The sequence below is a fragment of the Rattus rattus genome, chromosome 18, assembly GCF_011064425.1.
Source record: "Rattus rattus isolate New Zealand chromosome 18, Rrattus_CSIRO_v1, whole genome shotgun sequence".
In the NCBI taxonomy this organism is placed as follows: Eukaryota; Metazoa; Chordata; class Mammalia; order Rodentia; family Muridae; genus Rattus; species Rattus rattus.
The window spans coordinates 16,354,915-16,370,605 of NC_046171.1; the positions used below are offsets into that span (position 1 = coordinate 16,354,915).

At 47.2% G+C, this 15,691-nt stretch overlaps 1 protein-coding gene across 3 annotated transcripts in view; it reads right to left on the reverse strand.

Moving 5' to 3' along the window:
* The window catches only part of Fam13c (family with sequence similarity 13 member C), a 113,949-nt gene that overhangs the window by 34,966 nt on the left and 63,292 nt on the right, over positions 1–15,691 (reverse strand). For all 3 annotated transcript variants that reach the window (XM_032889152.1, XM_032889151.1, XM_032889150.1), the window contains one exon: positions 3,722–3,869. In XM_032889152.1, the coding sequence (XP_032745043.1) occupies positions 3,722–3,869 (148 nt within the window). The remainder of the gene's footprint in view (positions 1–3,721; positions 3,870–15,691) is intronic.

Consider the following 15,691-nt stretch of genomic DNA (forward strand, 5'->3'; position numbering starts at 1 on the left):
GTAAATCTTCCTGATGACGATGGGGGAGTGTAAGAAGTCTCTAGAATGTTGCTGACCAGACCGTGCCTACAGGGCACCAGGAGATCCAATCTTGTGGCAGGCACGGTTTGAAACTGGCTTCATAGTACAAGACGCCATGCCAGGCACCTTACTGAGTGAGTAGAAACTTCAAAACCCATGAATTGACTTAGAGACCAAGGTTTGCGCCGCCAGACAAGATGCTGCCCTTCTATCAGTTCAAACCTGTACTTCGAGATTTTAAGTAACTCAAGTCATGTACTAATTAAGTCTGAATCGAATCCAAACCTTTTTATAGTGACGTCGACTTCTATTTGGGAATCTTACCATTAGTAGTCATCGCTGGCAAATCATATCCAGGAATTCCTATAAAAATCATTGGGGGGGGGTTTTATCCCTGCTTATACTAATTATTAAATCTACTGTTAAATGGAGTTTGGGGCTATTACATTTTTAATATAATCTTCTATGGACTTGTGGTCATTTGGCATAATCTTATACAGTCCTCTTTTTGACGAGGATTTAAGTGTACGTGCATGCACACACATGTACTCATGCACAGGTATCACACACACACACACACACACACACACACAAACTCACAAATTCCAAAATAACGATGATGATGATGATGATGATGATTGATGATTGATGATGATAAAATAACCCCAGAAATCCATATACACTTCCTATCAGTTAAAAACTGCTGATCGATCTGTGACCACGGAAGGTTTGGACATCCCACAGGGCCCACCCCTAGACAAAGGACTTCAGGCAACTGTTGAGGTAAGAGAAGTAGGTCTTCCCCAGGGAGGAGCCCCCTGACTGGTTATCCAATACCAAGTAGTCGGCCCTGAAATAAGATACAAGCAAGACACATGTGAGTGAGTGAGTGAGTGAGTGAGTGAGTGAGTGAGTGAGTGAGTGAGTGAGTGAGTGACTGGTGACTGAGGGGTGGGTGGTGGTGAGTGAGTGGTGGAGGAGTGAGAGAGTGAGTGACTGAGGGGTGACTGAGTGGGTGAGGAGTGGTGGTGACTGAGTGGGTGAGTGAGTGGTGAGTGAAGGAAAGGAAGAAAGAAAATAACAAAAATGAGGAGGCCAGGAATTTAACGACGCGGTAGGAAGAGCTGGGAAATAGAAAAATATGGAAACAAACGCTGTGACTACATTCTGACTAGCAAAAGCTAAACTGCTGTTCCCAACCGTAACCAGTGAGACTTTAAAAAACGCCCGGGCTTCCTGTGAAAGTGTGACTTGGGAGTGCCGCGAGACCAAACCTCATCCCATGGAACCACTTTACAAATTCGACTTGACAATTCCTCAGCTGGATGGAGAAACTCTTGGGGGCCCACGAAAACCCTTCGTTCTCTGTTTCTCCAGAGTCTGTTACCTGGGCAGAGGTCTCAGTACTTTCAAGTTTTCTGCATTTAAAATTCAGTCTACGGGCTGGAGAGTTGGCGCAAGGGTTAAGGGCACTCGTTAATGTTGCAAAGGCCCCAGGTTCCTCTCCCAGTACCTACGTGGAGGTTTGCCCCTTCCTCAAGCCCAACACATGTGGTGCATAAAATACTAAAAATAAATCTAAAAATTTTTTTAAAAATCCAGTATCCAGGGGCTGGGGATTTAGCTCAGTGGTAGAGCGCTTACCTAGGAAGTGCAAGGCCCTCGGTTCGGTCCCCAGATCCGAAAAAAAGAACAAAAAAAAAAAAAAAAAAAAAAAAAAAGCCAGTGTCCAACCCAAGAGCCCCGTCTCAAAGGAGCCTTTAGCCTGGTCCCTTCAACTTGTCACTCACTGAACGCAGAAGGTCTTGCTTGCCCAGTTCTGTGAACAGTCCTAGGTAAATTCACAATTTATTTACATCTCACGAGAGGGTTTTAAAGTTTGTTCAAAGCCCAATCTACCCATAATAAAAAAAAAAAAAGCATGAAATCATCTTGATATTCAAAAATTAAAAATCATTAAAACACACCCCCCAAAAGCATCTATCTCTAACATATAACAAAGACTAAACTCTCCAGGCTAGATACTTGGGCAGCTAATTCAAACACCAGACAGTTCAAAGGCTAATTTATAATTTTGCGTTAGACTTCTGTATGTGTTGCATATGCTATTTTTCAGAAAAGACAAAATCCAGGGTTGGCTAAAAGCATTCATGGGCTGCACCTAGGTTCCCCCCACATACGTAGCAGATGTGCAGCTTGGTCTTCATGTGGGTCCCCCAACAACTGGAGTGGGCAGGTGGCTGTCCCTGACTCTGGTGCCTGTCTGTGAATCCTGTTCCTCTAACTGGGCTGCCTTGTCTGGCCTCAGTGGGAGGGGATGTGCCTAGTCCTGTAGTGACTTGATGTGCCAGGGTGGGTTGGTACCCAGGGAGGGCCTCTCTCTTATCAGAGGAGAAGGGAAGAGGGGATGGAAAGAGAGGATATGTTGGGGAGATTGGGAGAGGGAGAGGCTGACTAGGGTGGGGGACTACGATCCAGATATTAAATAAATAAATAAATAAATAAGCAAAAATACAGGGTTGAAGAAGAGGGACCACATTGTCTGACAATCTGACTTAAAACACTGATTAGGCCCCTGACCCAATCAGTATTCTACCAGTATTTGACCCAAACACAGTGGCCAGTACAGGAGGGGTGCTTACCTACCACCCAAGAAGGCCACCAATTGTCAATGGCACGTGGCCACAGGGAACTCTTTTGCCACTTACTATGTCCCCCTAGGCCTCGGGTCCTCATGCCAACAAGTATTATTTCACGGTTCACTTCAGAAAGTGACTATCACCAAATGCATAAACAGTTCCTTCACAGTTTCATAGGAATGTAAGTAAGGGGAACAGCTACCCTTAGCAGCTCCTATGAACACTGTTAATTGAAACAAACTCCTACGCTGCAGATGACCACTCGACCTGCTTAGACCACGTGAGATGTTCTTAAACAGAAGTGTGTTAAGAACTGCTGTCCGTGCTGCTGAACTGAATTGCCATTTTCAATCTCTTCCTCTAACCCCTGGAGATTTAAAGGCTTCTTCGAGAGCGAGCTCCCCTAAGCCCTTTGAGGCCCCGCCCCCAATCCAGGGAGCTGGCGGCGAGCCTCTGGCGGATTTGTACAGAGAAGGAGAAGCTCCCTCCTCAGGTAAATCGCTATTTCCTTCCTCTCAAATTCTTCCTGAGAGCATTAATTTGCCTTCTGTTGGTTAGCCAATCAGCTGTCCCTAGGATTGAAAGTAGAAAAAAGCGAAGGAAAAAAAAATCAGACCCATTTTGAGACTTTTTGAAAGGAGAATTCAGAAGAAGCCAAGAACAAGGGAATACAGGACGACGGGAATGAGCCAAGAGCTGGACGCTCGCCCCTGCCTACTGTGCTTAATGATCAACCTAAGATCAGTTATACACAGAGAAACTCCCCTGGTCCTCAGTATCTCAAAAGCGTGCTAAGTTTTAAGACAGGACCGTCTAAGCCAAGTAGAACACACTACTCCTCCTTACAGAGCAAATGACAAGAAGTTGTGACTGACGCTTTCAGCTGACTCCCATTTAAAATAAAGTCTGCCTCCTCGCAGGCTAATCCTAAATCCTCCCGTCCCCTCTCAGCAGCTCCTGGGCTCGGGCTTTGATGTTGCATCATTTCAGCCAGGAGTCCAGGCGGAGGCTGAGCTGTCTCCTGAGTACCACACGGGACATCCCCAGACTCTGCCTCTTACCTGCAGGATCCACGCTGTCGGCAGGCACGCTCTGCGTGGAAGCTGGGGCCGGGTCCTTCGCTCCGTGCACTTGGCCATCTTCTTCCTGGGTGGTCAGAAACGCGGAGCACAGACCGGATTCGAGGGCTTGGAGCTTCAGCAAGGAATTCTGCCAACAAAAGCAGAACATGAAGCCAGCTAAGCGGGTGCCTAACACACAGCTCCGCGGCTGCAGCTCTCCGGCACCTTCGACCGGTGCCTGGCAGGAAAGGGGTCTCTCGGCTAAATGCTGCTGCTTCGGGGGAAAGGAGCTGCTGGTCCCCGAGTCAGATGCGCATTGGTCCTCACGCGGCTTCAATGTCTGGCTCGTTCGAGTCCTAACGTATATACGGTTTATCTGTGACACATGGGACCTGGGCTTTCGTCAGCAAGAGACACTGCATCTGGAGAGCCAATCTCAGAAGGTGTCCGCTTCGCAAGTGCTGAGGCTGTACCGCTCCTCCTCGCAACTGTTCATTCACTGTGCTGACATCAGGAGCCAGACCTTAGGCCACTCCCAGGCTACCATTCATAAAAGCCGCCGTCCCTCCAAAGACACAGACTGCGGCAGACCGCGGCACACAAAGGGTTACAGCTGCAGAGGCTGCCTGGCACCTAGGAGGGGCTTCTGGGCTCCTTCACCCAGCTTTGCACGCCTTCTAAAGTTACTTCTTTTGCAGGGGGTGTGGGGGAAATGCTGCAGCTGCCTCCTCTGGGGACCGGAGTCTAGGGAGACGGCCCTGGTCCCTTTAGCCTAACTCAGCTGCTTGGTGGAGAGCAATTGATCTTTTGCAGCCTACCGTACCATTCTCCCGCCTACCCCTTCGTGTCGCATTTTTAATTTCTTCCAGGTTCTTAGTAAGAACAAGTCATGCAGACTGACGCACGCATGATGCAGCAGCCCCGGGCAAACTGATTCCCCTGGCAGGTGAATCTGAATCATGCCTGAGTCCAGGCTGGGCACTTTCGAGGCCACAGTGGGACAGCTCAGCAGGTTACAGGAGCGACTCCACCCGCCTCCCTCCAGCTGCTACAAGGGCTGCCATGGGAAGCAAAGCCATTGGTCCTTTCCCTACCCAAACCTGCCAACACAGGCACTCTTACACTATTCGCCCCCTCACATATGACACACAGGCACACGCTGGAGGCACCCCACTCTACAGTTCCACCCCTGCCTGCCCCTCACACCTACACACACACCTCCCACACACACCTTGCTTCCAATGCCGCTCACACATACATATACTATAACATACCTTAACCCCCAAATGCTGGTACTATATACATTTTCATGCTAACCTCAACCCCCCACTTCCATACCCTATTCTGCAAGCACATCCCTTACTCTACCTACCACCCTCATACTAACGTGACCCTCCAACTCTTCGTCTTTCAAACATATACCCTTACTTCTACTGCCCCCACATCCTTCTTCATGCATGTCCAATATCATCATATCAACCCCCGTTCCTACACATCGTGCCTCTAATTCACAACACTCGGCTTTCTAAATGCTCCCGTATGCCTCCTTACCAGAGCATTTCCTCCAGCATCACTCTCTCCCCCTACCAGCTCTCCCCACTGCTTTTACCCACTGAGCTGACACCACAGCAGTGTTTTTTACACGATGCTCCCCGAGGGATGTTTGAAACATTCTCAGATGTTCTGAAGGCAGTAGGCACCTCGGCAACTCAGGTCCCTCCTCCACCAGACACAGATATGTTCAGGAAATGACATGCACGCTGTCCGCCCTCAGAGGTGATTCCTAATAGCCAAGGCTCAGACAAAGCAGCCTGACCTGAGAGTGGATGACTTCAGTGACCCTCTTCTCCCTGCTGGGACATGTCTCCAGCAGCTGAGAGCTCAAGGAGAAGCAGATAGAGCAAGGGCACCAAGTTTCTAGAAGAATCTAGCCATTAGTCACCAATCAGTTGGAAGACACTGATCAGTTGGAAGTAACCAATAAGGTGGAGGTAACCATCAATTAGTGAATACCAATCAATCAGTTGGTGGGTATCAATCAATCAGTTGGTACTAACCAATCAATCAATTAGTGGCCATCAATCAGTTGGGGGACACCAACCAATCAGTTGGTGGACACCAGTTAGTTGGTGGACATCAATCAGTCAGTTGGTGAAGACCAATCAATCAGTTGGTAGTAACCAATCAATCAGTTGATGGGCATCAATCATTTGGTGGACACCAATCAGTCAGTTGGTGAAGACCAATCAATCAGTTGGTGGACACCAATCAATCAGAAATTAAGACAGCGGGCACTTTGATGTTGAACTTTCAAATTTAAGGCTGTGAGAAAATACTTTTTTGCTGTTTAAGCTACCCAGTCTGTGGTGCTTTGCAATGGCACCCCCCAGAGACTAATCCCAGGTGATAGAACCCAAGGGTCCACAGGCAGATGAATGGACACTAAGAACATGTGGATGACCTTACAGAGAACATCCCTCAAAATTCAAGTGGAAGACAGTGACTGACATAGGCTACCACAGAATGAAACGAACCAGCCGGAGAAAGATAAATCCTGTGTAATTCCACTTAGACGAGAGAGTAGAAAACCCATAAAACCAGGAAGCAGAAGCACTGATGGGGGCCGGTAGGGGAAGGGAGAGAGTTGTCTCATAGGTTCAGAATTTCAGGTCTCTGGGATGAAGAAAGATTCAGGTGTGAAGGATTCGCAGAAAGGCGTATTAACTTGGTATGACTGAGTGGTATATTTACGGGGGCTTAGGACAAATGTTTTTCATAGTAAACGTATTTCACACTGACTTTTTTTAAGGAATCTTGTGTAAAAGGAGGTGGGCATTTCCAGTGCTCTATTTAGTGGCAGGGTCGCATGTAGCCCAGGCTAGCCTAGAGTTCTGAATGATCTTGAATTTCTGATCCCCATGACTCTATCCCCCTGAGTTGTGGGATTATGGATGTGTTTCACTATGCCTGGTTTTAGGCAGTGGAGGGGAAGAACCCAAGGCTTCCTGCACATTAGGCAAGCAATTCTAGCGAAGAGATTCATTCCCAGTCTTTTTTTTTTTTTTTTAAATGTGGTGCCAGCAACCTGGCTCAGGATCCTATGTGTTCTTTCGTAATTTGCAACTCAAAAGATGGCTTTCAGGTTCCCCCAGAACCACAGGGGATGCCCTCTGTGGTCTGTATCCTGCCCGACTGTGGGCAAGCATAATGGCTATTCTAAACCTTATTTTTCATCATCTGTAAAAAGAAGCTGACATAACAGTAATGGGTTAGAGCCCCTGCTAGGAGGGCCAGCTGTAGGGAAGAGGTCTGGCCATGTGGAGAGGACGCACAAGGTACCTACTGTTCATGACTCATCGCTCTACCTCCCAGGGTTTTACTTCTGCATTTACCTACCAGGAACCTCACTCGAAATGACTTTGGAGTCCCCTTCTATTGAATGGAAAACCAGGCCTGTGCGTACACCGAGGACGGAGGTGCAGAAGCTGGCACACGTGGGTACCAAGACTGGAGCAGAACCAGCGACCAAGTTAGAGGAGCAGCAAGGGATGTCGGGACACAGGGGTACATCAGACTCTGAAGGTTCTGGGCCCTAAGTGGGAGTGCGTTTGGATGCCACTATCCAAACAGCTGGGACTATCCAGCAGCTGGGAATATCCAGCGGCTGTCACTGCGATACCTTCTCCCTCGTGCATGCTCGCTGGAACAACAGTGAGTGACGCAGGACATCTACTCGAATGGCTGGGTTGGTCCTCTCTGAGACACTGGAGAGAACCAAGCATAAAGGAATGGGGAGGAGGGGGAGGAGGGGGAGGAGGAGGACCAGGAAATAAGATCAAGGCAGAAGGGACGGACATCAGCAATCCAGGGAAACCTCTAAGCAGAAGGGAAGACAACTGCTGGGGAACAAAGACAAGACAGTAGAACAGAAGGATCTCAGAAGCCCTTCTGTCCCCACCACGTGCCACCCCATTCCCTGTTGCTGGGTCCCACAGCCCTCCTCAGTAGAGTCCTCCTCACATGGACGCCCTGTGTGGATGGGTCTGCACGGATCCCAGGGTAACAGTGCAGAGACTGAACTGTAAGCCAATGCCACCATCATCCCTATGTCTGCCCAGGGAATGATGGGAGAGACCTAGCCTATCCAGTCAGGAGGAGGCACTGTAGAGCTAACCCAAAGAGCCCCGAGTTCACCTCCCTGCACTGGCAGGGTCTGTGCAGATGTGCTAGCCACGTGATGTTGCATTCTCAAGGCTTGCATGAAGACTGAGAGACTGACATCAGTCAGGTTCTTCCTCCTGGAGCTTTCAGTCCAGCAAGGAAACAGTTAATCAGTCAACAAGCAGCAAAGCTTCGGAAGGAGAAATTGACAACCCAGCCATTTCCCGAACCAATCACATCGGACTTGGTGACCTTTCACACAAAGACATACTTTCCCCACTACAGAGAAACAAAGGTGCAGTCTGGAAGCTACCCTGCTGTCTAGCCCTTCTCCTACATGATTTCTGCAAGACCATGGTGTCTCCAGACTCTGGTCAGCCTGCTGATGCTTTCCCGAGCTTACCCCCAAAGTCACCATAGTAGGGCACCTAAAGTCAAGAGGGAGATAACACTGCAGAGAACCATCCCGTTGGGAATGATAATCACTCCTGCCTGCCCAGCACGCCCTGTGAGAGGACCGGGGAGAAGACTGCACAGCCTAGGTAACGGTTTTCTAAAGTTAACTTTTCTTTTTCACACAATAGAGCGCACGCATCTCGTTTTAGAAAATACTCATTTTCCCGTCTCTGCAATTACTCGGGCCCCACTTTAGCGGGGCTGAGAGAGAGAACACCCACATGGGTGGGTTGCAGGAGAACTATTTTGAGGCGCCTTCATCTGCGAGCGTGCAATTAGAGAGCAGGAGCCATTCACGTCTGGTTTCTAGGAAGGGGTTTGGTGGCACCTTCCCATCCCTTGATGTTTCTAGGAAGCGCACGTAGTTATTGCTCTGATGTGAAGCACATTGAACAGGAACCTTGCTGAAAACCCGGGATGCGGGTCAGTCCCTAGACTTACTACTGTAGTTCCCTCAGTTTGCATAATCATGGGCATAAGCTCCCAAGCCCATGTATGCTCTCGATGAACACACAAGACCATTCCTTAGCTTACATTCACTCACCTGCTCCCTGCTCCGACATCCCGAGAGCCCCCCAGATCCTCTTTGGCATCCTCCTATGAAGGGTCCACTGAAGGGGACAGGGAAGCAAGCAAACTGAGAATGAGAGTTCCCCTCCCTCTTCTTCCTACCTGCACGATGTAAACAGAGCTTCTCTACCATGATGGACTGCATCTTCTGAAACCATTAGCCAGTCATGTATGTATGTATGAGGAGGGCTGGATGGAGGGCGCTTCCTCTTTGAACTTGTCTGTGTCTGGTAATCCTACATCACTACAGTGATCTACTTGTTTGGGGGCTGGGACAACAGTAGGGTCTATCAGTAAAAAGACTGTCTTTACCTGTCAGTTTTAGTTTTGGAAGGATGGGACTCTGAGTATTGAATCTGAAGACCCTCCGATGTTCTGGTTAATAAACTCCAAGGTTATTTAAAAACAAACAAACAACCAACCCATTGGGAGTTTACAAAATACATACATTCCCCAAATCATATCATCTTTGTTCCGATTTATGAGGTCTGGAGCAAGAGCACTTTAATAAAAGTCCCCAAGGTCTATAAAGACCTTGAGAAATAGTGCCCTATCTTCTGAGACCCTGACCCACCCTAAATGGTATCTTGGTTGCCTGATTAATACCTCAGCCCAGGGACGAGTACCTTTCCCTGCACTGTGCCACACCCACTGTCTTCTAGCCTTGACCTTCCCTTGGGATCTAGACCCACACACACTTAGAATTATAAAATATGAGGTGCACGAGATCAACAGGTCACCTCCCAAAGGGCTACTCAGAGACTCTCAATGTTCTCACCAAACAGCGGTTCTTGACCTTCCTAACCCTGCAACCCCTTAATACAGTTCCTCAACCAAAAAAATTATTTTCATTCGCTACTTCGTAACTGTGACTTTACTGCTGTTATGAACCACAATGTGTAACTCCGTGTTTTCCAGTGGTGATAGGTGTCCCCCGTGAAAGGGAATTACTGCTTTGAGAAGCCCAGATTCTCTCTCCCTGTAGAGGCGCTGAGCTGTAGTTAGTCTCCCCGGGGACTGTATGCCTATAACCCAGCATGCTTTGCGTCAGGCCACACCTCCGTTCACACAGTCCAGCTCCCCTCTGTGCAGGATGCTAACAAGCTTCCCTCGCTTTCTTGCTAACAGAACTAAGAGGCAGCTACTCCTACCAGGGAGCCAGAGTGCTGACCAAAGTATCCAGATCTTGATTGCATCCTGTCCGTACTTTTTTTAAAAAAAAAGACGAGAAATGGCACAGCTGCAGCACACAGTAATAGAACAGCTCTTCCTTTCAGCCAAAGGATTTCAGCCTGGAGGTGGGGAGCTCTGATTATCACAGCTCATGGTGAGACTCTTCTTGTCCCTACCTCACTAAATTAACAAGCAAATCACAGGACAGGAAACAGACCTTCATAATCTCATATTCTGAGTCAGAGGTTTTCTAGGTACGGCTTTTTCCTCCATAAACAAAACACGTATCGCTTACGGAGTGCATTTCCCGGGGGGAATTGCTAAGAAGCAAAGCGCTATGAGAAAGCCATACCATTTTGTCTTGTCCTTAGTTGTTGGGCTCTATAGTATTGACGATAGTGTTCCTCTTGTAGCCATTCCTACAGCACTTTATATCAGTCTTTAAAAAAAAAAAACTCAAAACTAATGTCAGTGAGCTGGAGAGATGGCTCAGTGGTAAGCACACTGGCAGAGGACCCAGTTACGGTTCTCAACGCCAGACCAGAGTTAAATCTCCAGCTCTAGAGAGCTCTAGGGAGGCCCCCTCTGGCTTCAAGAGGTATTGCACTCACAAGGCAGACATCCATTTACATAACAAAAAATAAAATAGACTAACTAAACTCGGTAGGAAATGAACGCTACAGAAAACCCACTGATCCCTTACTTGGTCCTTTCTGTGTCACTGGGCAAACCATCGACCCCTCCCTGCCAGCCCCCAAGCCCATTCTTATTTCTGAAGGCACTGCTTTAACCCACTTTCTGGATATTGCTGAATATTGGAAACCAGTAACTTTCCTGCTGTTAGTCCTACGACGTAAGCGAAGCTCTTGTCTCGTAAGGATGAGGGATCACACTGGAAAACATAGCTATTTCCCCAAATGCTAATATTGTGTTAGGAAATCTGAAAACTTTCTATCTTCCTGCCCTGAGGCTTGTGCTATAATTATGGCCCCAAGAAGCGCTGTAATTGTCTAACATGCAAAGAGACAGGCAATGCATCCATGCGAGGACAGCTAAGCTCTAGGACCCTGGTATGTGTCCCTGCGAACTTCTTGGATGTAGCGTTGACAATGCTCACTCATCTATCCAGCCCCCTCTCCACTCTCCAAAACAGTCCTGGGTCTGGGTATCCATTTGCTTCTCAACAAATACTACTGAAATGCATAATCATCTCCTTGCGGGAGGGGGGAGGGAAACCCAAAAGTCATAGCACCCAGACAAAATGTGGCCTTAAGACCCATAGGCATATATGCACATTCACATTAAAATGAAAGAGCTATTCATGGACGGTGCCTTCCTGGAAAGCCCCTGACCCACGTGGTTTCTGCATTTATCCTTTTGTCAGAAAGCAGCAAACACTGCAGCATGGGCTGACCCCTAACAGTTATGGAACTCTTTGGGTTCTCATCAAAATAGAGGTGGGCATGGGGGGGCGCGAGAGATTAGTAACCGGAAGTGGGATGAGGGGGCGGGAACTAGTAGCCGGAAGTGGGATGGGGCGGGAATTAAGGGAATAAAAAGGAAAAGAATGGAGATGTGGCACCAAAGCAAAGAATCGGGAACCATGGGGACAGCTGATAAGGAGGAAGCAAACGAGGATGAGTCAGCTGCTTCTCCAAGCTAATGTGGTTACCTGCTGGGATTAGCGTGGCCTCTTCCTTTACTTACAGCAGCCGTTTAGGATTCCAGACCTGGTTCTCCTAGAAATAAGCAGCCAGGCTGGAGAGTGGCCTCTGAAGGAATGGGGGAGAATCGACAAGCTCTAAAAGCAGTCCAGCTCCTTGGCTGTCTGCTCACTCACCTGGGAATGAGAATTAGGACTCAGACCATGACAACGTGGCCACGAGAGGTCCCAGCTGACACTGACAACAAAGGGTGGCTAAAATTAAATGACTCACAGGACACTGCTCCAGCTGGGGAAGAAGAACCCTTGGTAGGGGAGCAAGGTCACTTTATTCCGACTCAAAACCAGACCAAAAAAAAAAAAAAAAAAAGTCCAGTGGCATCCTGCCGTGATCTAGCCAAGAGGAAAATTACCTTGGAGTTCATGCTTCCAGAGACCAACATCCAATTATCCATCCTCTACGAACCGCATTCCCAGCGTGGAAGGGGGAAATTCGGGCTTCTAGTAGCCAGCCAGCTCCTTCCAAGCTCCAAGGTCATGGCAAATAGTTCAAGGATAAATGCCCCACCTCATGATTGAGACTCAGGGTAAGGCTTTGCAGAACTCTCTAGTTTTAGAAGACTGTAATTCTATTAGGTGGCAGGCCAGACCCTAAAGGTGGCCCCCAGGGTTTTCATACCTTGGTTATTCAAATGCTAATCTATGCGCTGCCTCGAAGGGCTCCTCCGACCCCCACCAAGAGGTAGTTGAGCTCTAACTCAGCTGGCAAAAGATACAGCCATTATTTGGGTGTGCCTAGCCAAATCAAGTAAAATCTTTAAAAGCAGAGCCTCTTCCAGCTGGTGCCAGAAGGCTTCATCAGAGGAATTAGAAACAGAGGCAGATTGCGAGCAATATAGCTGGCTTGAGGGAGAGCCAGCTAGTCACATGAGCAGAGTGTGGCAGACTCGGAAGTTGAACGCTAAACCCAGCTGCCAAGCTGCAAGGGGGCAGACATGACAGTCTTGTGACAAGACCCTGGGTTAAAGCAACCACCTGAAGGAATTTTCCCATGGCCCCTCCTCCAGATAAAACTCTGGCCGATGCCTTAATGTCTCTTTCACACAAAGCCAAGCGGAGAGACTCCAGCTGCTCTATACAACCATGGGCTAAGAAATGGATGTTTGAAGCCATTAAGGTCTTGGTGACCCGTTATACCATAATAGTAATAGAAAACTCAGCTGAGTATGGTGGCGCACGCCTTTGAATCCCAGCACTCGGGAGGCAGAGACAGGCAGGTCTCTGAGTCTGTGGCCAGCCCAGTCTACAGAATGAATTCCAGGACAGTCAGAGATACACAGAGAAACCCTGTCTCAAGAAGATGTCAGATGCTTCAAAATAGTCTTCAGTAGAACCTGAACTCGGACCTAACTCTATAGGCTGGGTTTTAACTTAAATAGAAAGATGCAGCTGTCTTTCCTAACAGGAAAAAACACTTCTCGGCCAACACTGGAGCGTCATGGAAGCCTTTCATGGGCTATTTCATTTTATTTATTTTCACAGGCAAAATTATTAAAGTAATTTTGAAGAAGACATCTCAAACAGTAAAGCCAGTCCTCCAAATTCGTGAATTTCTGCATCCATTAATTCAACCCACCACAGGTCAAAAATTACTGTTAAATTGTCTGTATTTGATGTACACAGAATATGCATTCTTTAGCAATACAGTGTAATAGTTACTTGGACTGTATCTTAAATTGGTATTAAGCTATCTAGAGATGAGCTAAAGTATGCAGGAAGGTGTGATCAGATTGCTTATGAATACCACACCATTTTACATAAGGGGCTAATAATCCATGGATTTTATAACTGTTGGGGGGGGGCTCTTGGAGCTAATCACCAAACAATAACAAGAGGTAACCTTCTTGAGGCCTTTATGGTCTGATGCCAAAATATCTCTGTCACACATTCTACATGCTGATAAGGGCATATGCCCTCCTCCCAGAGACACAGTATGTAGACACATGTATGTAGACACACTGAGACCAAAGACAGCACTCAAATGTTTGACTGTTCCGCTTTTAACAAATTTTAAGTATCCATGTAGCTTTGGAGAGACACTGAGGGTGATGTTGAATTACTAGGGCAAACATAACCCAACCAACATTCTACAATTGTACTATGTGAAGGAAGGGCTAACCCTTGGCTTTGATGTTCTGTAGACACTTAAAATCACCATCACCTTTGTACAGTAGTCACTAAGACTCGGTGAAGCTTTCTATTGATATCAGATCATTGAGTACTAGTTTCATGCTCAATTTGTCACCTATACCTTATCACCTACACCGGTTCTGAAAATTACATGGTATTCTGTTGTTTGGACTTTACCTCAACAGATAAAGGTGTTAGAGTATTTGATCTCCAATGGGTGGCACTGTTGAAACAAGTTATGGGACCTGGAAGAGTGGAGCTTACTGGAGGAAACGAGTCACTAGGTAGGAGCCACAAGGTGGCCTCACTTCCTGTCCACTCTGTCCTCTGTGTTGTGCATGTAACCGGTTGACTTCTTGTCCCTGCGACTATGTCTTCCCCACTGTGTACACTGCGGTACAGGGATCCATAAGCCCTTTCTTCCTTAAGGTGCTCTGTCAGAGTATTATTAACAGCAATAGAAAAGTAATGAAGACATTGGTCCTGGTGGGTAGAACTCCAGTCAAAGTACCACACAACTCGGGACTAAATCCAGTATTACTTTAAGCATCTTCTCTATGGTCTTTTGTTGAACATGAAAGTGGACCCTACACATAAATATAGAAATCTCCCTACTTTCATGAAGTCAAACCAACTTCAAACCAACCTTAGAAGTATAAACACATCGCTAGGGTGACTGATGAGGTCAACTCAGACCCAAACTAAGTAGATTGTTGGCTAGAAACTTAAGGAGGATCTAAAACAGAGCTTTCTTAAGAGCTGTTCATCTCGTGGCTGACCGCCTGGCCGGTGTTTTGACATACTAGATAAAGGCAGACCCAGAAGCAAGCCTATCTGACACCTCACTATTAAACACAGGACATCCTCATGGCATCTCTGAGGGAAAAGATCAGCAGAGAATCTGAGACATATGTCATGAACAATTTTTAAGTAACCATTTTCCTCTAGAGTGGTGGTTTTCAACCTTCCTAACAGTGTAACCCTTTAATACAGTTCCTCATGTTGTGGTGACCCCAATCATAAAATTATTTTCATTACTATTTTGTTTTGCTACTATTATAAATTGTAATGTATATATATTTTCTGGTGGTCTTTGGTGACCCCTGTGAAAGGGTCAGTCGGTTTCCAAAGGGGTCTCAGACCACCACTTTAGAGGACAGTTATGTAAATGACTGTACAATTAACAAATAAAATGGCAGCTTTCAACAAATGGACATTTCAGATCTTCGGCCACTCCCTACCCTCCTCTTATAACTTGGTGACCACCAATGAGACCAGTAAAAAACAGTGATCAGCATCTATGTCATTCATATAACATGGTTTCCCCATTGTGGTGGTTTAAATAGGCTTGGCCCACAGGGAGTAGCACTGTTAGGTGTGGCCTTGTCTGAGGAAGTGAGTCACTGCGGGGGTGGGATTTGGAGGTCTCCTGCTATGCTCAGGCACCACGTATTGCAGAAAGACAGCTTCCTCCTAGCTGCCTGAGGATGCCCGTCTCTCCTGGTTGCCTTCCGATCAAGACGCAGAATTCTCAGCTCCTTTTTCAGCACTATGTCTGCATGTATGCCACCATGCTTCCTGCTATGATAGTAGACTAAACCTGCAAGCCAGCCCCAATTAAATGTTTGCCTTTCTAAGAGTTGCCTTGGTCACGGTGTCTCTTCACAACAATAGAAACCCTAAGACACCCATCTGGACTTAGAAGGTTGATCATGAGGAAGTCTCAACCCTGAATATGACAGGACCCTCAACTAAAT